General features: G+C 39.5%; 1 protein-coding gene across 4 annotated transcripts in view; it reads left to right on the forward strand.

Moving 5' to 3' along the window:
* Positions 1-26,054, forward strand: part of TNIP3 (TNFAIP3 interacting protein 3) — a 100,579-nt gene that overhangs the window by 70,733 nt on the left and 3,792 nt on the right. Inside the window, exons 6-14 of one of the 4 annotated variants that reach the window (XM_035029308.1) lie at positions 308-373; positions 1,846-1,977; positions 3,934-4,062; positions 9,384-9,503; positions 12,349-12,474; positions 16,449-16,501; positions 17,397-17,490; positions 20,419-20,479; positions 22,648-22,857. In XM_035029308.1, coding sequence (XP_034885199.1) covers positions 308-373; positions 1,846-1,977; positions 3,934-4,062; positions 9,384-9,503; positions 12,349-12,474; positions 16,449-16,501; positions 17,397-17,490; positions 20,419-20,479; positions 22,648-22,769 — 903 coding nt within the window. In that variant the 3' untranslated portion in view covers positions 22,770-22,857. The other 3 variants (XM_035029307.1, XM_035029309.1, XM_035029310.1) reach the window with 3 other exon arrangements.

Consider the following 26,054-nt stretch of genomic DNA (forward strand, 5'->3'; position numbering starts at 1 on the left):
TTTGATTGGGTTAAACAAAGATGAAAATTCAAATAACTAAGCAGAATTGAAAGTTGCTAATAAATTGTTCAGCTGACTAGTCAAGATATACCGAAGACTTAATAGCTTCTCATATATGAGACAGTTACGAAAATGGGAAAAGTGTACTCAATTAAATCATCCCAGCCTTACCAGTACTTGGCAAAAGGCATATTGTCTTCACCCATGGCTTGTAAGATCTTAGTAACCCCAAAAGTGATTTCATTTTGGCCAAATTTCCAAATGGGCAAAAAATCCATACTGATTTACCAAATTTTAATAATTTCAGCTCCTGGAAGTTAACCAGCAATGGGATCAGCAATTTAGAAGTATGAAAGAGTTATATGAAAGAAAGGTAAACACCTCTCTATTTAGTATTTGCTTTCGATCAATAAGCTGGGGGACAAAGTCTGTGAAGATTCTGACTGACTTCTGCTGAAGGAGATCTGTGGATAGCCAACTGCTGAAAAATGATGGGGGTGTGGGGAAGGTGCTGAGTGTATTATTGGCCCCTTGGTACTGAAGATTAATGAAGGATATCAGTGAATTATCTTGAGCATGGCAAAAAAAAAAAAAAAAAAAAGGGTACTAAAAATAGCCTCCCGAGCTGTCTCTAGAGTTCTTATGCACACATTTATCATAGCTCACAGAATATCCTGGCTTTGGCTCTGTTACTAGCAGCCATGAACACACAAGGTTATATGTGAGGTGAGAGATCGTTTAAAGTTCATACTGTTTTATGCTAGGCTAGTTCTCTAATTCTTCAATTAGATAGCATAAGCTATTTCCGCAGATAAAGAAATAAACAATGGTAACAGTGAAAGTATGAGGGGAAGTGGCGCACCCCCCCCCACCACCACCAAAAAAAGTATGTTCTCTGTCAAAGAATCTTTTGCTTTGGTGAGAAACTTTTTGGAGAGAATACCTTTTAATAGGTAAAAGTCAATTTATCATTGTAAACTATTCTATGTTCAAAAAGAGGAAAAGGAGAAAGTAAATTCCCCTAAATAATTCAGAATTAAGAAACCTGACCACAAGTGAGTAACGTAGCAGTATTGCTCTTTTCTTCCCCATTTTGATAGGCAGAAGTTTTAAATTTTGTTAATGCAGGAGAATGTTCCTACTAGATCAGGCCATGGTCAGGCCACCCTGTTATATTCAGTCTGGGGTAGGCTTTGCGTCTCCAAATTTTAAAGAACATGGTCCCAGAGAAAATGTTTAAGATGCTCAGGAAGAAAGGCTCACAGGTGTGTGAAGACCTGGGGTTAACAACGGGCATCCTTGATGAGACACCCTTTTCTAAGGCTTCTCAACTGGACCGGCGTCACTCTGAGGACTAATCTGGCATTTCGTAGCGGGTCAAACATTGCACATTATTGATAAGTTAAAAGCCATGTCTGTTTTTCTCTGGTGCAGACATATTCACTTACCCCCTACCCCTCGCTGCGGCTCTTTTCAGGTCAGGAAAAGACACATTTTAAGAGTTAGGAAGAATGACAGGCACGAAAGTGACACCCCCCCCCCCCCCCCCAGTCTAAGGTCTAAATCTTTAGTCCCTCGGAAGTGGTGTGGTTTGGAGAAAGGAGGGAAGGGGCTGAAGGCGGTTTCGGGGGTTTGCTTTTCCCCGTAGAGGAAGCCCTTTTTTTAAACGCACTTGTCCGGATCTTGGCGAAGAGGGGTGGGAAGTAGAACCTCTCGTCAGGGGCCCGCCCTGGAGTGGGGCGTGACTGTCGCCGAGTGCACGGGGTGGGACTAAATCCGGGCGGGGGGCGGGGGCTGTGAATTTCAGAATAGGTTTCCGCAGCTCTCAGTGAACGCCTTCCTCAGGTCGCCGAGCTGAAAACGAAACTGGACGCCGCAGAAAGAGTGCTCAGCACGCAGGAGAAGGAGCGCCAGCAGAGTGAGAGAGCGAGCGAGCGGCTGCGCGACCGGACCCGCGAGCGGCTGCAGCGCCAGGAGGTGGGCGGGGCTCGCGGAGCCGACCGGCCCGGCGCCGCCGCCCTGAGCAGCCGCCCCCACACCCGTGCGCGCGGCCCCCGAGCCCCCGCGCCCCCGAGCAGGGCCGGCTCCCCGCGATCCGAACGGGGCACGTGGCCTGCTCGCTTCCTGCTTTGTCGGCCACACGAGCATGCGTTCGTGTGCCAGGCTGCACCGGCAGAGAGAGCTGATCCGGAGATTCGGAGCTGTCTTTCTAGCGCGTTTCTAGCCTAGAAGATTACTCCTCTATATTATTTTATTACTAGTGTTAATAATAATAGGACAGTGCCTTGTATTCGTACAGCTGCTTTTCAGCTCACAGAGTTTTGCCAAGAGGCATTGCTTTTATCATCATAAAAATAAACCGTTTTAAAAACGGCCTCACCCTCATTATCTCATTTAACAAGCTCCTCCTGTCTGTGAGGAAAGTATTATTTTTGTCATTGTAAAGGTAAGAAAGCTGAGATGTGAAGAGGCTGCATAACTTGTCGACCTTGCCAACCGAGTACCTGGGAAGATGGGACTTGAACACCCGTTTCCAGATACTAAGTCTCATTAATCCCCGCTGAGAGCGAGATGGTGGTCTTGAAGGCGACAGACCTCTAAAATACTCTTGGTTTTACTCTTAGTTACGGGGTTTAATGGATATTATAGAAAATGGGGGAAAAACCTTACGCTCTAATGGACTCTCATTTTTTTTTTTTTACGTATGTTAAGAAAAAACAAGAACTGTAAATATTCTCAGGTGAAGTCTTGTGACTGATATTGTGAGCCACTGACTGTATTTTAACTCATGCACCAATCCTAAAGCAATGTCTAAAATCAGTGCCAACGGTCTCACTGTAGGTTTTCTTATTTCGTGAAGGGTATCTGTGTCTCAGTGAGTCAGAGGAAAACAAACAAGGTTTAACAACTCCTTCTGGTCCTGGAGCAGTCCCTTCCTTTTCCATTTAGACCCTGACCAGAAATCATGGCAATTGTTCAACAAAATATGAGCTCATTCTAAGGAAAAGCAAATAGAAATGTTCTCACTTAAAAAAACAAAAACAAATCACCTAAAGTAGATATCTTAAATCTAATTATTGGGAAATATTAATCACTAAAAGAACATACTTTAACATATATATTAGCTAATTTCTCATCTTGATTTAGCTAATTTCTCATCTTGATTTACCTAAATTCTGTAATATTTATTTTATTAGGTTAAAATCTGAATGCCATTAAGAGTCCAATTCACTCCACAAAAAATTTACTATTTAAAATACAAATTAAGAATTAGAAGACAGATGTCTAAATCCAGAGCCCATTAGTGTCAAAGCAACTAAACTTGCTTCAGTAATTTAAAACACAGGACATCCTGAAGGTTATCTGGAACATGGAGGGGGTGATGGCAGTTGGACTAATTGATCTCTACCTTTTTTTTTCTTTTTTTGGTCTCTGCCTTTTAAAAGTAATAATCACAGCAATATGGTGCTCGGAATAATTATCTGTAGTGAAGGCTCTTTTTTGCCTGACGTTTTATCCTCTTCTCCCTCTCTTCAGTCCAGAATGATGCAGGCAGGATTGGGTTTTGAGATATTTTGCATTTTTTGTTGCAATGATACTTTTTAGAAGTTTAATTACTTATTACTAAGTCACTTATCTATCACTTTGTAATAGTACATGGAACTAGCTTCTTCTGTGGACCCATTTGACCCTTGAAAGTGAGGATTGGGCATTTTGAGCTTTTTCCGGCATCATAAAACTTAGTAGCACTAAGGATTAAAGAAAGATTTTCTCAATCTGAACCCTGTCCTCCACCTAGAGAATCTTGCTTAAATGGAGCATTAAAGGAAATCTAGCAGGTCCTGTTTTTGTTGCATTTCAGAAGTATTCCTACAATATTATGTCATCTGAATTTTATTGATTTCGATTTTGTTTTCTTGCTGTTTACTCCAGAAGGAAAAGGAGAGCCTAAATGAAGAATTACATGAATTGAAGAAAGAAAATAAGTATTTGAAGGAAAAAAATGCTCTTGTGAACAAGAAGAAGGAACATTATGAATGTGAAATAAAACGCCTCAATAAGGTATCAGCCAGGTCAAGCTGGGGAGGTGGAAGGAGAGGTCCCTGTATAAAGAGCATGTTCCGGGGCGCCTGGGCGGCTCAGTTGGTTAAGTGACTGCCTTCGGCTCAGGTCATGATCCTGGAGTCCCAGGATAGAGTCCCACATCGGGCTCCCTGCTCAGCAAGGAGTCTGCTTCTCCCTCTGACCCTCCTTTCTCTCATGCTCTCTGTCTCTCATTCTCTCTCTCAAATAAATAGAATCTTAAAAAAAAAAAAAATTTAAAGAGCACGTTCCTACCTGAGAGTCACAACCAAATCTATGCTGCAGTGTTGCTCCTAGTCTTGGGAGCTTGCACAGGAGCTTCTCTGTAATTTTATCAATCACTCCCATCTGCATCTTTTAGCCATACTTGACTGAGGAGGCTTTCAGGAATTAGTGTCCCTGCAAAGAATCATCATTAAAAAGAGAAACGAGGAGAAATTTTAGAAGACAGAAAGAACTTTTTTTTTTTTTTTTTTTTTTTTAGTTCGAAGAACCACATATAGCAAGTGGGTGTTTGTGAACAATAGCATACCTCTTGGTCAACCGCAAAAGTTTCCTGAGGAAACAGGCTGCTCTTTAAAACCATCACTATGGAACTGGCTGTGATGCAGGCTGTATGGAATCTTGCTAAATGCCAAACCCAAGGCTGAGATGGTGGCCTTCCAGAGAATAAGCCTAAAACTCACTTTTAATTGGGGTGTGGGGTCTGGGGGGGTGCGTTTGGAGAGGTAAGTCTGTTAGAAAAACACAAGTGGTTCCTTTGCTTCAACTTAGCTATTCTAAGGGGCCACCTATGAATTGCTGCCAAAAGATGACTAGAGAGAGTGTGCATTTGTGTTTGTGTGTGTGTGTGTGTGTGTGTGAGAGAGAGAGAGAGAGAGAGAGAGAGTTTTGTAGACTAATAGCTTAATTTTCCTGGGGAAGGGATTGCTGACTTGTTCAAGGAAACAAATCCTTTGCTGTTGATTTTTCAGAGAGCCACATCAGATGTGGACCATAGGAATACTTATAGTACATGTTTGAGTCAAGATACTCATCTCTCAAGTTAGCTATTTCATTTTTTTTAAAGATTTTATTTATTTGACAGAGAGCGAGCGAGCACAAGCAGGGGGAGTGGCAGGCAGAGGGAGAAGGAGAAGTAGGCTCCCTGATGAGCGGAGAGCTGGATGAGGGGCTTGATCCCAGACCCTGGGATCATAACCTGAGCCAAAGGCAGACGCTTAACCAACTGAGCCACCCAGGCGCCCCTCAAGTTAGATATTTCTTGACCAAAGTAACAGAAATTGCCTTCTAAAATAAGAGTAGGTGATTGGCCTTGAAAAAGTGCTCAGTGCCTGTATTTTGGACTGTGCATCTTGTAGTTAGTGTTCAGAGGATCATTTAAAGATCCCCAAAGTGTTAAGTTTGTGCCTGTATAATTGACAGGATGGTTTACAAATGTGCTGCTATATTCGATCTGTTTGTGAGACAAGTTACTGATCAGGAGAAAATGGGAAAGTAGAGACTAACTTCACAAACAATGTACTTCTCTATCCTCTAAGAGAGGAAAACAATGTTCAGAGATACAAATTTAGGGCAAATAAATTTTCCCTTCTATTCTCTGTTGGAAATCCTCCACAGATGAATTAGAGGAACTAGCGTTGAGATTATATTTGAAATCTTTCCCATTTGTGATATATTATTTGGTAAGTTTTCTTCTGTTCTCTAACTCATTTCTGTAAATGTTGGCACAAGAATATAAACCCTGTAGAAATCAGAACAGCCAAGAACTCTGTTTTTTGTTCAGGTCTATGTGTACCCTTCATTTTTGTGTATCTGTATCTATAGTCAACAGAAATGTTTTTTGTTTTGTTTTTTTTTTTTAAAGATTTTATTTATTTATTTGACAGAGAGAGAGATAGCGAGAGCAGGAACACAAGCAGGGGGAGTGGGAGAGCGAGAAGCAGGCTTCCTGCCGAGCAGGGAGCCCGATGTGGGACTCGATCCCAGGACCCTGGGATCATGACCTGAGCCGAAGGCAGACGCTTAACGACTGAGCCACCCAGGCGCCCCAACAGAAATGTTTTAAAAGTCAGTAAAAATTTTTTAACCCTTGTGATTATAATAAAATTGAGGAAATGAGAACAATTAATTTGAGTAAAATTCAAGTCTTTATACAAATGTCACCTTCTCAGAGGACTTTTCTGGCCATCCTAACTGATATTTCCTGTTTTAATGTTTCTTTGGAATTTATTGCTATCTCACATATGTTCAGGGTCTCCTATTATCAAATTTGTTTCCTGTCTCCTGATCTTGATTGTAAGCTCTATGAGGGTAGGAATTTTGCAGAACTCACTTCTCTATTAGACTGGTAGGCACAGTAGTGAGGGCTCATGATACTTCTAGTGGCCTATTAATATGTTTAATTTCCCTTAAAATCAGGAGGAAAAAATGGACCTTTAGGTTGAAAAAAAGTTTTCATATTAATATTAATATATTGATCTTTATAAGAATGCAGTTACAAAACACAATTTGAATATGTATTTATTTGGAGGCATGGACTCAAAAATACAACAGTCATAGTGTGGCCTACGTTTTTCTGTTTTTTTTTTCACTGCTGTGTTCTCTGAATGCCAGCAACAGAGCCTTGCTCACAGTATGTTCTTAAATATTTATTGAATGGATGAATTAATTAAATAATTTATCTAGTACGTAATATGTTCAATAGCCAATTCTGGCTCTGAGTTTCCTGCTTTAGCAGGCATACTGCATTACTTATGACTAGTGAAAAAACATGAAAATAGAAGGGCACTTCAAGCCAGAAAAGATTTTTTCTGCCACATCTGTACCTTAAAGTGTCATTTAAAAAGCATAGATATGAAGTGATGAGCTATGAAAAGTTTTTTTTTTTTCTCATTTAGTGCATGTATTAGTGTCTAAAGAAATGTAAGATATTGCTATTCAATTTTACACTGTAGACTTGACTTTTCTTTTCTTTTTGTACCACTGTAATAAATAGAAGTTATTCCAAATGTTGATTGGGGTAGCGGATTGTGCATATCATCCATCACAGCATGGAATTTGGGGCCGACCCTACTTGCACAAGCAGAGCGCCTGCTGACCCATTCACTTGGCAGAAATTTGTAGCATGTCAGTTTAGTAATTAACATATGGTTTTCAGAAGTTCACACAACTATGTGTACTCAATTCAACTTATTTGCTTTGAAGGAAATACCCAAGGGCATTGTTTTCATTGAGTTCTTAAAGAGAAGCCAGATGTTTAACCAAAGTGAGAAAAATTACCTGAGGCTAGTCAACCAGTGCCACCCATGGGCAAAATTGATTTGTCCAACATCTCACCATTGTGAGATGGGTAGATCTGTTTAGTTTGCCTGTGCTGATAGTAAATTACTATTCTAGAATAGGTTACAGGTGTTTGTTCAAGGAAGTTGGAAAACCCCAAGATGGAATAAATGTCGATTAAACTTACCTTTCGTTTATGACTCACTTGCAAAATTTCTGGAAGCCTGAATAGCATGAAAGGTAGACCAGGAAATTCAAATATAACAAGACGCACAAAAATAATCTGTTCATAGGGGTAGGATATGAAATCAGCATTTTTGATTTAAGGCTTAACTCATTTGGCTCACCCCATCCTAGATTCTCTCTGTTACTACTAACACATTTTTAAAAATTATAACTAATATGATCCTTCCTAAAACTCTGTAGCTTAGCAACAAATTGTAACAAAACATAAATTATTAAACAACATTTGTTGTTTCTTTAAATTCTTGTTGGAGGAAGAAAGAAGTTCTTGTTTCTCTTACAACGTCCTGAAAAATGATACTCACAATCAAAGGCTAGACAATATCCATAGCGTTAAAAGACATTCTATTAGGAAATTCTTAGCCTGTCTACACATATTAAAGCAGTGATTTTGCTTTTCTTTTCCTACTTTATAACCATATGGCCCAGTAATGCAGGAAAGTAAGTTACTAATAGTATCATCAAAGGCACATCATCGAAGCTACCAAAGAAATTCAGAGGAAGTGAAATCTTGGAGCTCTGAAAGTGAAACTTTTCTGTTTGTATAAAGGACTCATTTGATAATGAGCAAGTAGTCATGTTGTATGTGGGCTCCCAGACCACACCAGGATGAGGCGTATTGTGTCTCAATTTTTATTATATTTTATTGAACTCATCATGAATCAAGGTCTTCAGAATAGAGGTGATGTCTTTTATATGATCTGGTGAAGTATAGTAAATGTAAGAGATCACGGGCTAGTGAATAATGATGGTAATCTTATTGGCAAATCTAAGTGTCTCTTGTTGCCTTCACCTCCTTACCCCACAGTGAAACCACTAAGTTGTACTGGGCGTCAAGAAAGCCTCCGACTCTTGGTTTCGGCTCAGGTCATGATCTCAGGGTTATGAGATCGAGCCTTGCGTCGGGCTCCACACTGAGCCTGGAGCCTGTTTGAGAGTCTCCCTCTCTTCTCTCTCTGCCCTCCCCGGCCCTCCCCGTCTTGCACGCTTTTGTGCTCTCTCTCTCTAAAAAAAGAAGGGAAGAAAGAAAGAAAAAGGAAGGAAGCAGAGCACTCTCTGCACCCTGTAGTGAGTTAACGGATGCTTTATTAGAGCATAAATACGACTGTGGCTAGGCCAGGGCATGGTATACTGAGGAGGACAGGGCAGAAGGACAGCAGTACAGTAGATCTAAGAAAGAGTGATCTGCCTGGGTTCACATTTCCGTGGGCTTCCCTCTCTCCTATCGGGGACAGAGCTGGATAGCACACTGTCACTTACAATGTCATCTGGGACCAGCAGCATCAGCTTCTGAGGAATGCAGATTCTCAGACACTCTTCCCAGATCTACTGATTCAGGATCTCTGGGGACAGTGCCCAGGGATGGGCATGTTTGCTACCTCCCCAGGTGATTCTGATGCTCTCTAAAGTTTGAGCATTATTGATAAAGTATGTGTTTGACTGAAGCAGAGAATCTGGAGGAAGGCTACAGATATGTTTTCTTTTCAGGGTTGACTTGGTGGAGGGGGGGATCCCTGACATCAATATAAAAAACCCTCCTAAATAATAATGACAGTTGAATAACATAAGCATCGTCATGGAGAAAAGACAGAGATTCTGGAAGAAAAACTGTATGCTAGAAAAGGAGAAAGAAGAAAAGTTATTCAGTCTGAGAAGTAACATCAAAAATGGAGTTCTGTTTTGTGGGGGGCATTTGAGATCACTGTAACAATTATAGAGGAAGTCGTAAGATGTGCTAACTCTTAGCTCAACCGTGTGCTTATCATATAACATAGGCTCTTCAAGATGCCTTGAAAATCGAGTGTTCTTCATTTCCTGAGGACTGTTTGGGAGAGTCTGAAATGGAGTGCAGGCATGTGGAGATGCGAACAGAAATGGAAGTTCTCAAACAGCAGGTGAGAAGTTGAAAGTGGCACGATCATGTGGCGAACACAGGGCCCATTGTTCATGCTCCTTTGGACATTTTTGGAAATCTTTCTATTCAAATGTGTCCAAAGTTCTTGCATTTATTTTCATTAGAATTATCTCATTTTAAGGCTTGATAAGAGAATATAGATGAGCTGGCCCAACTCACACTTTATAAAAGGGGGACTTGAGTTTCAAATGGGTTAAATGGTTTGTCCAGGTCATACAGTTAGAAGAAGAGCTTCCTAATTAACCTTTTGGTGAGATTTTATTAGCACTGGTCTAGAGAGTTTCGTGTGGACACAATTTATTTTGAAAACACTACCACCCCAAACCCGGGACCTTTTCAGAAAATGGTAGCAGCCAGGCTGTTATTCTGTAGCTGCTGGCCTCCAGGCCTTTGAACAATGAGGGCAATAAGGGACTACCCTGCACTGATCATAATCACTGAAGAGCCCGCTCTGCTCATCTACAGCTGCATGTGGATGGCACCACCTAGCAATTTATTGATGCACAAGGCCTTCCTCCTCCCCACTCACCCAACCTCAACCCCACGTCACCAAGTGGACAGAGAGTAAAGGAGTAAGCTTCTGCATGGATAAGCAATAGAGGGCTGTAGGCACATAGCACTGCCTAACCGATTGGGGTCTAAATTTAGTTCAGCCAGCTGCAGCTGGCTTAGCTGAGGGGCCACCCATGCATATCACATCTCTTTTCCTGTAAGAGGTTAAATAAACTAATGAAGGTAAAGGGCTGGAACAGTTCATGGCGATGTCAATAAATATAGCATACATATAGGAATCCTATCTCTGAAGCACACATTTTTGGTAGTATATCAGTGGTGGGGGAGAGGATGTGATAGAACAAAGGGCTGGGAAGTATGTCCCTGGAACTGATTTGTTGGCTGTTTTGCTCTGAGCAAGGCCAACTCCAGGGATTCTTGATGCAATACGCCAAAGAATTAAGCAAATACATTCTTGGAGTTGTTGTTTATTGTTATTACTTCGTAGGAAGTAGCCTATCTACTAGAATCTAGATAGAAAATTCAGAGCATTTGGTGGTAAAGTTGCATCTTCTCTTCTATCAACCCCCTTTTGAATAATCTGCCTCATTACATTCAGGATCAAATACATAGTTTAAAAATAAACCTATGAAGAGAATAAGGGTAGTATTCGGAGTGTTAAAGTTCTGCCAAATTCTCAACCCCTAAAGTACCATTGCCACTAGCCAGGATTCCTCTGAAAAAAACTACTTCTTATGTTCAGACACTTGAGTCATCTTTGATGCTCTCATATAATGTATCCCACATGCAAGAGAGTCACTCTTACACATGCATAGAGTTTACAGCAATGGTTTAGCTCATATTGGATGCAGACAATGACAGGTATCCTTTTTTTCATTATCCCCAAGAGGTCCAGAATCCATCTCCTTAGTTGTTGCGTGGCTCTTTTGCTAACTTTATGAGTACACATTTTCACTGTGCACATTTTTAATTGGACACCCACAATCACTATATCACCGAGTGTCATGTGATACACTAAAGGATTTCAATTCACAAAGAAACTGAGCTAGATCTTGGCCACCTGACTGCAGTGATGACATCACTATCAGTGTTGTGTTTGATAAAGAGTGTTCAGTTCTGATCCGATGAGCTTCTCCCATTTCAAATGCCTCCGGTAATTGTTTATAGAGCATTAGTGTGACTATGTCTGGAATTGAGCCTCAGATCTTAACCCAAACCAAACCCAAAACAAAATGTCAGCTCAGCTCGGTGTAGTTCCCTTGCAATACTTCTGGTGAATAAAACCCTAAAAATTAAATGTGTATATCTGCATCTAGATCTGTATAACATGTTTAATTTCATCCTCTTTTGCCTATTACATTTTGTTTTATTATTATTGACTTTAATAAGCCTCTAGTTAAAAATGTGTTGCATTATTTGTGGTGAAGGTGCAGAGGGCATTAGTATTAATAGACAAAAGTCTGGCTACTAGGTTCCCATGGAAGTTGTAATTTAACTCATTGTCTTAAAGGAATTCCTTTGCCTCATTCCCTAAGCGTCATTTATTTTCATAGTTCCACCTTACTAGTCTCCAAGCCATCAGTTAACCCTATGCCAGTTAAAAACAATAATGATTAAATCTGTTTTTCTTTTGGTTTGATTGCTTTTCTGGAATATGTGGAGTATTTCTTGAGAGATGTTCCACTAAAATATTACTACTTTTTAAAAAACTTTGTACCCCCAAAATTACTGGGGCCAGTTGTGAATACCTTTTAACAATCATACTTTGCTCTTCCACATACATGAGCCTTTCATTTCTATTTTGTGTTCAGTTTACTATTTATATTTGGAAACTGGCATGCCAATATTTAGCGGCTTCACTTAACAGCTATTGTCAGTAAACTGTCTTTTAGAACTTCAAGCACTATTCCTACTTCAAAGCCTTGTGTTGGAGATGGATGGCTTGCTCCAAAATAGTGATACTTAACACTAGGCAAGGTGGGGAGGGGGATGCTCATCACAGTAAGGAAATATGCAGCAGAATAATGGGTGAGGAGAATTTTTTTTTCCAAAATATCCATGTTGTTACTTTACTTCTGAATTCCTGACACATACTCAAGGAGGAAAAAGTTGAGAACTGCCATTGTAAACAAAGCGAGAGAGAAAATTATGGCCAGATCCAAATGGGATAGAGTCTCACCATGAAGAAATAGTCATGAAAAGAAGATAGGAATTACTCAGATTGGACAAGCCCAGATAGCACCTCTTCTAAAATCATTTTAATGGCTTAGAGAAAAGGATGCTAACAGTAACAGCAAGTCAATATTTCCTAGGTGCAAATATATGAAGAAGACTTCAAAAAGGAGCGATCAGACCGAGAAAGACTTAATCAAGAGAAAGAGGAGCTACAGCAAATTAATCAAACTTCTCAATCCCAGTTGAACAGGCTGAATTCTCAGGTATAAGTCGAAACAAAATAATCTTTGCCAGCACATATGTATTTTTTTATTTTTCGTTAAAAAAATTCAAGACTTTGGCTTCTGTTAATTGACATTGATTTTCTTTGAGAGGTAAGCCCCTGGGATGAAATCATTCTTAAACAATCTTGTAAAGAGATGAAAATGACTGGAGATTTCTCTTAACTTAAGTCTATTAAGGAGTTACCTAAGAAATTGGATTCCAAAGTCTTTTATAAAATCCAATTCTTTTGATATTTTTCTCATAGTATTTATCTTGGTAGAAAGGGAGTTGAACTACCTAGTACTCAAAATTCAAATCCAAAACACTCCAGCATAGTGAGGTTGTTTTTAAACTCTTGTCATTTTCTTTGAAGGGCTATGTTGGAATGTTCCTGTCTTCCAAAAACATACATATTTCTAAATGTCATTTATATATATAAAATACAGTGAAACCGAGAATTTTGTTCAGTGGGTTCCCCGATTAAATGTAACTGGAGCACTCTCAAGGAAGCCACATAATGCTAGTTTATTGGAATAGAATATATTAAATGTAAGCATATTACAATTAAATGTAATAGGATATATTAGAAGTAGACTCAGGAAGTGGCATGATGGGTAAATATTGATGTTAATGAGGAAAATGTAGCTAACACAACTTTGGCTTAAGAAAAGAAAATGAACCACAGAATTTTTGATTTGCAAAATCATCCAGTGCTTTTCAGTAAATAGGAAATTGTTGCAGAACATGCTGTGACAGCTCTGGAGCTGCGGGATTCTTAGTCTCAAAAGAAATGTTTAACTTTGTCGTCCTCTTTTTCCTAATACAAAGTATACAGTAAATTAATTTCTTTTCTGACATTTTGTCAAGGTTTCACTTGAAATTCCTAATTTTACATGCAAAAATTATTTGGCAGAACCATTTTCTAAGAAATTAAAAGTAATAAAATAGTGGCAAAAGTATAATAAAAATGCTTTTCTGAAAATAATTCATGCACCTTACTTTATACAAACAAGGGGTGAGAAAATGTTCTCATGACTCTCGGTGAGGAAGTCACTCTCAATTTGTATGTCTTACATGCAGAGCTCCCTTAATTTCTTCTAAGTTGTCACTGCACTAATTATTTTACTTTCAGCCATATTTTAATTTGCTCATTCTCCTATATGAACTTCAGATTGATGATAAATACGTGTCTAAGATTGGCAATGTTCTTGCCATTGTAGACGTTCTAGTGCATCGAGGAACACATAACAATCTGAATATATTAGAGACTATAATCCACAAGTAATTTTCATTTCTCTGTCATCTATAAACTAATTTTTGATTGATATCAACAAAACAGTGCATTGTCTACATAGAGTATGGTATAATTGTATTAATGAACTAAGGGATAATCTTGGTGATACCTTAAAACTACCAAAATTTTTCTTTAAATAATGATAGTTCAAGCATTTATTTTTCATTTTTTTAAAGATTTATTTATTTGGGAGAGAGAGTCCTAGGGCACACACAAGTGGGGGGAGGGGTAGAAGTAGAGGAAGAAGGAGAGAATCTCAAGCAGACTACCTGCTGGATGCTGAGCCTGACACAGGGCTCAATCCCACGACCCGGAGATCATGACCTGAGCCGAAATCAAGAGTCAGACACTTAACCAATGAACCAGGTGCCCCCTAACATTTATTTTTCAAAAGTCTCATTCACTCTGGTCAAAAGATGATAGAACTCACAAAGAGATATAGTAGATGGCTTAACAACCCATGTTTAATGTATTAACGGCAGATTGAATGCCATGATATAATAGAATGGACAGGATGTTATTTGAATATCATGTTATCTGTGGTCCCAAAAAAGGAATTCTTAGCTCAGATCATTCTGGCACTAGTTTCTTACATACCAGAGTTTATTCATAATATCACTAAGGATGTTTTAAGCCAACAACCGGTAAAATAGGAGTGTGGTAAAGAGCAAGATACCTAGAGATTCTTGGGAATAGGAGTAGGGTAACAACTTCGTGCCTGTGCCTGCTTTGACAATCAGGGATGACACTGAGCAAGTTCTCCAACTTTTCTGTGCTTCCTTTCCTTTATCTGTAAAATGACAAAGTTGAACCAGATGGTCTCTAAAATATTTCTTATAATTCTAAAACCTCTGTCTCTAAAAATAAGTTACTAAATCTCTCAGTATACTCACCTGTGAAATATGGGTGATGGTTTTCACCTCATGACTTCATAAAGTTGTTCTCAGGGTGAAATGAAAAAAATCTACACAAAAACATCTAGCTCAGGTCATGCCTCACAGGTATTTCACAAATGATTTTAGTTTGTTGGAAGGAGGAGTTTTTAAATAGGGTCAGTTAGTTGTGTAATTAATATGCCACATATAGTTTCTTGTAACTTAATTTTGATGCTTTCTTTTTGCAAGGCATTTGTTATATACTATAAGGAACTAAAAGAATGATCCTTGCTGTTAAAGACTCACAATATAAGGGGGACATATATAGTCTATCCTTATCATTTTGGGACTCCATATTTGTGAATTTACCTGCTTACTAAAATGTATTTGTCATCCCAAAAATCAATATTGGTGCCACCTAAATCCATTTGTGAATATGTACAGACAGAAAAAAACTTGAGTCACCTTACACACTTGTTCCCAGTTGAGGTCCAACAAGGCCTTGCCTCCTTGTTTTGGCTCTCAGACTGTAACAAATGTCCTTTTCGTGGTTTATTTCATGCCACATTTTCTCATTTTTGTCCTTTTTGTTGGTTATTACATTGCTTAAAATGGCCCCCGAACAGAGAGCTGAGGTACCTCATGGTAGGAAGGCCATGCTCTGCCTTACAGAGAAAAGACGTGTTAGGTAAGTTTCATTCAGGGATTAACAGAGTGCCATAGGCCAGGAGTCCAATGTTAATGGGCCAACAATCTATATTCAACAAGATGCCTTTAATAGAAACGCACATAAAACAGGATTCTATATTGATCAGTCAACAAAAATGGTCTGACCAGAGGCTCATGGGAACCTAACCCTGCATTTCCCAAGGAGCAGTGGTTCCATTCTCACTACTTCAGTGTTCATGGTGACTTTACAGAACGTAACTCCTGCGGATAATGAAAACTGATTGTACACAGTACACATTGGACTACAAAAAGTCGCAGGGAAAATATATAATGCTAAATGGGAGGACAAAGGAAGGAGAGAGGCAGGACTTGGAACGTATCATTCGGTGGGGATATATGCCCTACAGGCATGAGGAACAGGGTGTGTAGGGATGACAATAGCGTGACTAATGAGTCAAAGCAAAAACAGCTTTTTCTAGTTGTGTCAGATGTTGAAAGACTTCACGGTGGGTGACTCTGCCAGATGAGGCTGGGCCTTAAATAGGGAGAAGCCATAAAGTACAGCAGTGTGACTTTGAACAAGTTCCTCAGTATCTCACGTCTCAGTGTCCTCATCAGTAAAATAGGGATAATAACATTGAAGTATCACATAGAGGCATTGGGAGGAGTCGGTGAGTCATTATATGTAAAGCTATAGATCAGTGTCCGGCACGGATTAAGTGCATGTACAACTTCTAGCATTTACGGTGACGGCTCTTGAATGTACAGCTGACCAATTCCAATTCTATTCAATAAGCAGTGGAAGCTGTTTTTGTGTCTCTGTCTATTCCCATGTCTCTACATTTATATCTGTGTCTCAGGATATCACCCTAAAACTGAGAATTACAGTCGTTTCAACAAATTGGAATAACAGTTTAGAACGATTCTACATTCCACACTTCACTTGGGCGTTTCGAGATAGAACCGACGCAGGTCTGGAAAATCCAAAATGTGACAGTTTTCAGTGGCGTGACTGCTGTATCAGTGCTTCACCCCTGGGGCTTCTGAGCAGGTCGCTGACAGCTGGGTCAGGAGTAACTTTAGAACAAACCATGTGGGCTCTTTCGATAAACAAATGCCTTTGTTTTGTCCATAGATAAAAGCTTGTCAGCTGGAGAAAGAAAAACTCGAAAAGCAATTAAAACAGGTACGTTGCTCCTTACCTAAATTCACCAATCTTCTGGTCATAGTTGAAATGGGAACTTTAAGTTCCGGCCCCACATTTATTCCTGACTACAGCAGTTCCTCATGGTTCCAGTTAAAGGTGTATTCAAGCTCTGCTACGGATGTTCCAGAACAACCCAGGCTTTGCATAATGGACTAAAATGCCAGTGGATAGATAATGCTTAGGTACCACCAAGACCTGTCAGCCCTAACGCTCATGAAAAACACATGCTTTCCAGAACATGTTACCAGTACCACATAGCACATGCCTTAGTGTGTGCTCATGCAAATAGAGATTTCTTCATTGACCCATGAACGCCTGGGAAGTATATCCTTGGTATTTCTTGCAGTTGCTTACACAATTTACAGTGGAAAATTACATCAAAGGCTTGTGCCTCTTTGGGGAAAATACAGTATCTTCTTGGGCACTGAAGTGTTTTGTCCCATTGGTTCTCTAGTAGGCTGCAGGAATTAATATTATTTCTCTTGATTCTTAATTTACTCTCTGGACTTCAGTTATGCTATAAGAGTCTTGTTAAAACTTGTTTTATGGCTTAATGGCTGGTTCTTCTTAAGCGAAGACCCTCTGTGAAGATAACTCAGAAACATAAAGTTAACTCTATACCTTTTAAGTGTTTCTGATGTCTTCAACATGAAAGGCTAATTAGAGTTTCACCTTAAGTGAAATCTTCCCTGTGAGCCTCATCTCTATCAGTCCAGAGCCTACATCCGTGCACCCACCATGTTGAGTCGGGATTATGCGAGAGTTCGACTGAACCTTAAGATTTCAGCCAGACCTGTGGTTGTATAAAGCAAGTGTCAGTGTGACTCCCCAGTTTCACGCACTTCCTGTGAACCGACATTTTCCTCCTCAGATGTTGTTCCCGATGTGTAACTGTGGCTCGAATTCCCACCTGCGGAATCTACATGCACCAGCAGGCCCCGGGGCTGCACAGGATCAACAGAAGCTCCCAGTAAGTAAGAGCTTGCATCTCAACACAGAAGTGCTTATATTATTAACATAAGAATAAAAAAAAAAAAAAAAAGAAGTGCTTATATTACCTAATAAGTCCTAGCATTTTTTTTTTTCTTTTTGGTAGAAACCCTATCTGTCTCTGTAATTTGGGCACATACTATTGTCCACAGAAAGAGCCTCTTTTTATCTCCGCCCTTAATTTAGAGCGTTACAGTGGTCAATGTACACTATGATTATCTTTTTGGGACACGGCATCCACAGGACACACAAGGCTATGAATAAATTCACTGAACGGTATCAAATTGAGCTGTAATTCTTGAACAAACATACCACATTTTATAAGGGCCATTTTAAATGACATACCTGACTCTTCCAAAAGGGCATTTTTGTGGGTAAAGAGAAGCAAAGTGAATGTAGCAAGTCTGAGAGATGCCTTTTTCAGTTGTAAACTTATACTGAACTACTATGGATATGGCTACATCTGTGCAATATAGTCTTTGACATTTTCCAATTAAAAGGATATTCTTAAAGGATCCAAGAAAAAGTGACCCACTTAAGTTGCTCTCTGTGGCTGTGTCTAGCCAGGCAAAATGCAATGAACTGTGGAGCAATTATTTGTGAGTGGAATTGATTTGGACAGTCAGCCTGAATAAGCCAGAACCAAAGCATCCTTCCTTCGCTTCTCCATAGCGCTCTTCCTCCCACCCTCCCCCACGGTCTGGATGCTGGTCTCTACTTTGTGTTTTGGCTACATAGACAGCATCTTTACACAGGAAAAGAATTATGCGTTTTTCTGCACTTCGGAAATGCTCAGACGACTCCCCTCCCCCTTAGTTTGTATTGTGTTTTTAATTATGCAAAGAATCTTGAAATTTTAACCGGGATTTTCCTAGCAGAGCACTTACGGAGAGCATGACTCTCTTGGTTGCCATACTTTTGTATTTGAGTGTGACTCAAAGCCCTTTCCCCAAGGGAGGAGGTAATGACTCCTTGGGTGGCAGAGACCTGTCAGAATTTAATGAGCATCCCTTCTTTGACCCTGGTGTGACACAGCACACTGCTGAGAATTGGGTTCTTTTTGTGTTGTTGCCCGTTGTCACTTCTGTCTGCTCACCCGCCCCGTTTCCTTTTTTTCTTTACCTGTTTGCTTGCTTTTCGGTCTTTACAGGAAACATTTCTGGGACTCCCCAAACACAGCTATCATTCCTTAAATTTTTTTCTTTCAGAATGTAGGAGTAAATTAATGTTGTGGGAAACATAAAGAGATAGAAGTTTACTTTGGAGTTAGCTCCTACAGGTTGGGGAATTGGAGAAATAGTCTTGTGAAAGGTTAACGATAAAACCAATGAGTCATGCAAGTTTATCTAGAAGTAAAAATGACTATTTTCTTCAAATACTCATTTATGGAAAGAAAGCAGAAATTCACCTACTATAAAAAACTCATCAAACTTTCCCGATCAATTATAAGAGGTAAGGTGGTCCAGACTGTGTAAAATTATCACCAAATAAAGGATTTGAAAAAAGATCCCAAGCCATGTATAATGTCTTACGTTTTCAAGCAGTCTTCAGTTAAACAGAATCTTGGTATAACAGTAGAATTTCACTCCCGGAGTTCATATAAAAAGAATATTTTGTGTTTTATGCTTATTTCTAAGCCTGAATTAAAGGACAAGCAGTCGTGTTTGTAAAATTACAGTATTTCTCCTTCTTTTGGCAACTCTCCTGGAATCTAAAACTGAGGCTCACGTCACTTATCCTACGTGTTATTTGAGACATCTAAAAATAAACGAGGAGATAAAAAACAGAGGTGATCTCATTTCCTCTTTTAGCTTTCTCATGGACCAAAAGGAGCCAAGAATCTAGGTGTCTGAGTGGGGGTAAAGTGGGGTCAAACTGTACTAAATGCAGCGTTTCTTAGTGTCTTGTCTGATAATTGAACTTTAAGGCTACTTTCAGTGGTCTGGCAGCCCTGTAAAACGTTCCCTGCTGGCTCATTGGTAGAGACATTTTCCCAGAGTTATTTTCAGGAGGTAATTGATTAATAGAACAAAAGGTCTATATTCTCTGTGTCTGGGCGGGGGCGGTGGGGGGAAGTAGGAGGCAGGGGTGAGCACTAGGAGCAGGAAGACAGACCATCCTCATGGGCAGGTGAAGCTGGGTTGCTCTGCTCCAAGTGGTTAACTACAGAGGTACTCATCTTGGAACTGTATCTTGAACTTCGGGTCTGTAGCTTATGATTAATCCAAAGCAGTTTGTCTGACATGTTCCCCGATGTTCAATATCTAGGTGTTCTTAACTGGTGAAGCCTAGAAGACAATCCCACAAGAAAAATCCTAGTCTGCCCTGACCTCTCACTGCCTCTCTAGTCTAAACTCTCTGAACAATCTAGAGAGTAGTTTCCGCGGAGGAACAGGACTAAGGGAAAGATCCACCCTGCTTCACCGTCCTGAGCCTCTCTAAGCTATGTCCGCATCAAAAGGCTTAGATTTTTTCCTTGTACCCCGAAACATTAAACTTGTCACTGTGTTCTTGGTCTCTCTGTTGCCTCCTGTGTGAGGGCTTTAAATATAGTTATTTATTGATGGTAAACTGCTCTGTTTTATTTATGCGCTGTAGTAAGTTTTACAGAAGTGTTTATACTTCTGCAGATATCCAAAACACATCTGCTTTAAAAAAAAAGTCACAACCCCAAAGTAGGAGAAACTCTGGCCAACACAGAGTGGATTTAGAGGGGGGCGGGTTGGGAGATGGGTATAGTGATGAAGGAGGTAAGAGAGATGAGCGAGATTGGCAACAGGTTTGGATAGAAAGGATTTTTGTGCTGCCTGCGTAACAAAAGCCACATAGTATAATTACATTTTTAATACGCCACCAAGTTTTGTTTGAAGTCCATATTGCTATAATAATGTTGTATTGTTCCACACAGCCAGACTATCAGTGGTATGCTCCTGACCAGTTTCCTCCAGATGTGCAGCACAAGGCGAATGGTGAGACCACAGCTGTATTGAGCATTCTTTCATGTTTACATTTTAATGGGGTCTTTTGGGGATGTTTACTCAACATACATTCATTTGTACTCGGGGAGGGCCTTCTAAAAAGTTGTGTTGCATACACAACTCTAATTTGATGCACCTGGGGTTAACTTGAACTCCTTAAGAAACAGAAAATGTTCGAATGCAGAAATGCAGGAATCTCAGTTCTGGCTTCTGCTCCCATTTCAGGCTCAGAGTCAGTATTCCATCTGGGGCTAGAAATGAAAACTTCAAGTGGAGCTATACTGTAACAACAACAGCAAAGCTCTGGGATTCCACTACACAGGGCAGATGCACATCCACTGTTCCAGGTTGAGTTTGCTAGACAGATGTTTTAAATGTCACTGGCAGACAGACAGAGGAAACCAGACTCAGAACTGTGTTCCCTAATGACTAAATGTCAGACTCCAAGTTTAGGCCAAGGTAGCCCACAACACCCACCTCTAAGTATGCTGGAAAAAAACACTAAAAAATCACCTATCAAGTACTCACAACTGAGTACTCTTTTATCGTATTTTTCTTTGGTTGACCATTCTCCACTTCTTTCCAGCATCTGCCACACTTTCTACTGCTTGTTTCTGTGGTCTCATGAGGCCACTCAGGAATGGGCTGTATAAACTGGGCTATAACCATAATCCCACCTTTATTCTCATCACATATAATCAAAAGTCAGCCATGCCTGCTACATGTTTAAAAATCTCATATGACACACACCTGTGACTCTACATTGTTAATTTCCAGAGATTTTAATCTATCTAGAAAAGCTAAAGATGAGCCATATTCCAATTTCAGGCCATACTTGAAACTTGATCTCATTTAGATCTGATCTGAGATCAGAGAATTCTATTTTTTACCGAAAGGAGCCCATTATGGAGTAGAAATAGAAAGCCAGGGATAACACATGTAGTTTTGCAGGTCGTGTACTTCTCAAGTCCAAGTTCTTCATGGTAGTCTTTGAAAGTAGAACCTCCTAGAGTCGCACAATACACAACCTGGACAGCTGTACACGGCAGCACTAAGAGTGGTGAGGGCCGTAGCTTACAGTAGCATTATAGAGAAGAAAGATAAAAAGTGAGAACTCTATAAAAAAATGTCTAGGTATTTATCAGAAAACTGTAGGACTCTTTTTTTCTTTTCTTTCCACTATGAATATAACCATTGGTTTTAATGAAGTTCTTGGGTTCCAGCCATAGTAGAGAACTTTTATTAGAAAGGCATACTATTAACCATAATGATTGTTGCATAATGTCTGTGTTTTTGAAATCTATTGTTGTATAATAGCTGAGCTGCCACCCAATTATAATTTTCCACTTCGTATTATATTGGTCTGGAATGAGTATTAAAGATATTTTCTCCCTGAATTGGAGTTTAACCACTAGAAAATACAATTATGCAGAAGAGAATTCAGTAATGTCATAGAGCCATTTATGTATCACTAATAGATTCTTCTTGGACCAGTGTAATAGAAGCTAATAATTACATAAGGTAGAAGTGAATTGTGATGATCTTCATAGTGATTTTTGTCTGCTTGGGAAGAAACAGTGTGTAAACATGCTAAGAGTCTACAGATGTAAAATTACAATAAAAAATAAACCTCTATTATGTAGCAACCTCAGTATTTTTAAGACATTTTAATCTTCACAACAACGCTATAAAATAGGTTTTATTATATTATACCATTTTATGGATGGGGAGACTGAGGCTTGGAGAATTTAAGTAGCATGCCTAAATAACACAGTTGGTAAAATTTAATCCTGGGATTAGATTCCAGATGAATAGGATTTCAAAACCTATGCTTTGAATCACATCCTATAGTGCCCTCGACAACCTACCTCTCTCACTCTATTAGAATTTTCTACAGTGACAGATATAAAATGAGAATGGGGGATTTAACTTGGATAATTATATGACTTAAACCTATTCCTCAATAATCTTTTCTTCCTGTGAGGCCATAACATGTTATTTGTGCTACTCATTTGGTATTTTGAATATCACAGGTAAAAGCCAAAGTACTATGTAAGATTAAGTATGTAATAAATATGTTATGAACGAATTCATGCTTGGTCAGCCCTAGTGGAAACCGATGGGATATGTTGCCATATGAACCCTTTCCTTCTCTGCAGCTCACTGTGGCTTGTCTGGGAAGAGGGCTGATCATGGCCAGGGGACTGGAGAAAGAAATTCCTTATTCAGACATCTACGTGTTTTTGATTTCTATTTCTGCTCTTCTAGCTTCCAAAGCTGATGCTATCTCAAGGTTCAAGCCAGTTCATAAAAATTGGCAAAAGCTCTTAGATCACCCTCATCAAAAAAAATCTCTCATGTGCCATTATTTAATTTCAGTGGTGATTCTTCTTATTTTTTATGTCATTTAATTGGAAAGATCTTTTTGATTTGTAGGTCCAATGCAGTTGCTCAGAATTCTTTTTTTTTTTTTTTTTTTTTTAAAGATTTTATTTATTTATTTGAGACAGAGAGAATGAGAGACAGAGAGCATGAGAGGGAGGAGGGTCAGAGGGAGAAGCAGACTCCCTGCCGAGCAGGGAGCCCGATGCGGGACTCGATCCCGGGACTCCAGGATCATGACCTGAGCCGAAGGCAGTCGCTTAACCAACTGAGCCACCCAGGCGCCCAGTTGCTCAGAATTCTTAAAAGTAACTTTGTGGTATTGTTAAATAGGAGTTTAGAAATCTTTTTATTATACAGACATTTTTGTTATGATATTACTCACTGACTTATTATTTGGCTAATATGTTTATCTTTCACTATTCAGGAATATACTGCTAGTCAGCATACCCTGTGTTTTGGGCTATAAATACCCAAACTCAAACAATGGAAGAAAAAATGAGTGGAAAAATTAGGCTCAGTGTTTGTTAAATTATAAACAGGAAGTATTTTTAAAACTCATAAATTTTACTCATATAATAAGTACTGAGGTATTATACTTGTATTTTAGTGAAAATGACCTTTTCAGAAATATAGATAATTAAATGAATATTAATCTGTATGTGTGCTTTATACATTGTCCTAATTCTCAGTTTTTATTACTTTCCTATGACTCCCGACAAATTTTACTTTTCTGATCCCAATATATATAGCACTTTATGGTTTGATCCTAGTATCCATCCTTATAATTCCTCTCATGGTAATCTAACCTGAAATAGTGACTCTGACATCTACACGTGAAGTGTTTGCAGGGCAGTAGCCTTGTGATTTTTAAAATGTACACTGGGTAATGAGTGGTTAAATTGCTATGATCACTAGATCCTCCTTTAACATTCCCTGAGGCAAGAATACATGGAGAGCTCTGTACTTCAGGTTCAATATTTAAACATCATGAATCAAGCATAGAAGCTATTATAGTCTATCCTCCTATTGATAAATATAGCTGGAAGGGCAGAGTGACATTTAAAATGCCCACATTCCAAACAGTTCTGTTCCAGGACACAATGGCACAGGAAGACCTGAGCCGTGGCTCATCCCCTTCTCTTCCCACCTTTCTCCTGGGAGGGATCTTGAGTGTGAATTTGAGTACAGCCCAGTTGGCACATCCCAACTTCATCCATGTACCCCTCATTACGCTACAAACAGCACCCCTTGGCTTTAGGCCTGGGAAAGAGGACCACATGAGGCCTAGAAGCAGAAACAGGGTCACTTGGGCAGGAATTTTGGGGTCTGTACGTGGGTACCAAGAGCTTGTTCTAGAATGAGGCAGACTCACAGTGGGGAGGAAGGTGGTTGGAGGAAGGCCAGAGCAGGGTCCTCTAAAAGTGGGGACCTAATGAAGGGCTTCCTGACCAAAGACTAAAGTCAATAGGTACTGAGTACTATTGAACACTCTTTGGGTCAACTAATTTCCAGTTTTGCTCTGTTACTGTCTCTGGTTATTTTAGAATGCTTTGCGGACATGTTGGAAATAGACTCTTCTTTCAAAAATTAAAGATTTAAATAAAGGTTTTCAAGACATTTAAGACTTACTTGGCTTTCTCTCTGCACAGCACTAAATAATCACATTTTTATATATCGAAGTCCACAGATGTTAAGGGGTTACAGTTTCTGTTTAGAAACGTGATTTTATGAAGAACATTTTAATCTTGTTTCATCTGTTATCAGAATAGGATGCAAAATGACTTCCATGTTTCTAGAACAATTATGGCATAGTTGAGTTAGTATAACCTTGAAAACATGTTGTTTTGTTTCTTCCTTTGTGAAATGTCAAAAGGCTATGTTTTCTACCTACATTGCATGCCAGTCTCTTCTGTACCTTCCAAATTTTTCATATGGTGCAGAGTTGAACTTCGTCTAATGAGCTAGAGCTCAATTCTTACACATTTGGAAGGACATGAAATGTAGGCATGTGAGATTGTGTTGTGAGCAAACATAATTATTTCTTTACGATATAGAAGATCAAAGCCTAACTATTATAATTGGCCTTTACTAATGTCTAGTAATAACTAAATAACCGAATACTGACTGAATTCATTTCCTAGGGCTACTGTAACAAAGCACCAAAAACTAGATGGTTTAAAACAGCAGAAATTTATCCTCTCACACTCTGGAGGCTAGAATTCTGAAATCCAGGTGTTGGCAGGTCATGCTCCCTCCAGAGCCTCTAGAGAAGTCTCCTTCCTTGCCTCTTCCTGCTTCTAGTAGCCCCAGATATTCCTTGGCTTGTGGCAGCATAACTCCAATCTCTGCCTCACTCTTCACTTGGCCATCTTCTCTCGTCTGTGTCTGTGTCCAAATATTCATCTTCTTATAAGGACTCCAGTCATATTGGATGAGGCTAATCTAGTATAATCTCATATTAACCCGATTATATGGGCAAAGTCCAATTTCCAAATAAGGTCACATCCACAGGTACCAGGGGTTAAGACATACACATATCTTTTGGGGGGGACACAATTCAACCCATAACACTAACCCTGTGCCAGAAACTATTTTAGGCACTGTATATATTTATATATTATCTCATCAAAACCTTTTATAGCAACTCTATGAAGTGAGTACTATTGTTGTTCCTGTTTTAAAATTGTGGAAGCCAAGGAACAAAGAGATCATGTCACTTGTCCAAGTCCACATAGCTGGTTATTGGCTAGGACATAGACAAGCTGGGCAGTCTACCTCCAAAGCCCACACTGTAACCACCAAGCAATATGGACAAGCCCAGGCTACATATTAAAATATAATAGTGTCGGGGCGCCTGGGTGGCTCAGTCGTTAAGCGTCTGCCTTCGGCTCAGGTCATGATCCCAGGGTCCTGGGATCGAGCCCCGCATCGGGCTCCCCGCTCTGCGGGAAGCCTGCTTCTCCCTCTCCCACTGCCCCTGCTTGTGTTCCCTCTCTTGCTGTGTCTCTCTCTGTCAAATAAATAAATAAAATCTTTAAAAATATATATATAATAGTGTCATCATTTGGATGTATTTTATTTAAATAAATTCTAATGGCCCTCTCCTGAAAGCCAGAATCTTTATTTCTCAGTTTGCATCTTTTTATAATTGTCTTTATAACTGAACATTACAGATCATTTT

Source organism: Mirounga leonina, unplaced genomic scaffold (assembly GCF_011800145.1).
Source record: "Mirounga leonina isolate KUSES-001 unplaced genomic scaffold, KU_Mleo_1.0 Mir_234, whole genome shotgun sequence".
NCBI lineage: Eukaryota > Metazoa > Chordata > Mammalia > Carnivora > Phocidae > Mirounga > Mirounga leonina.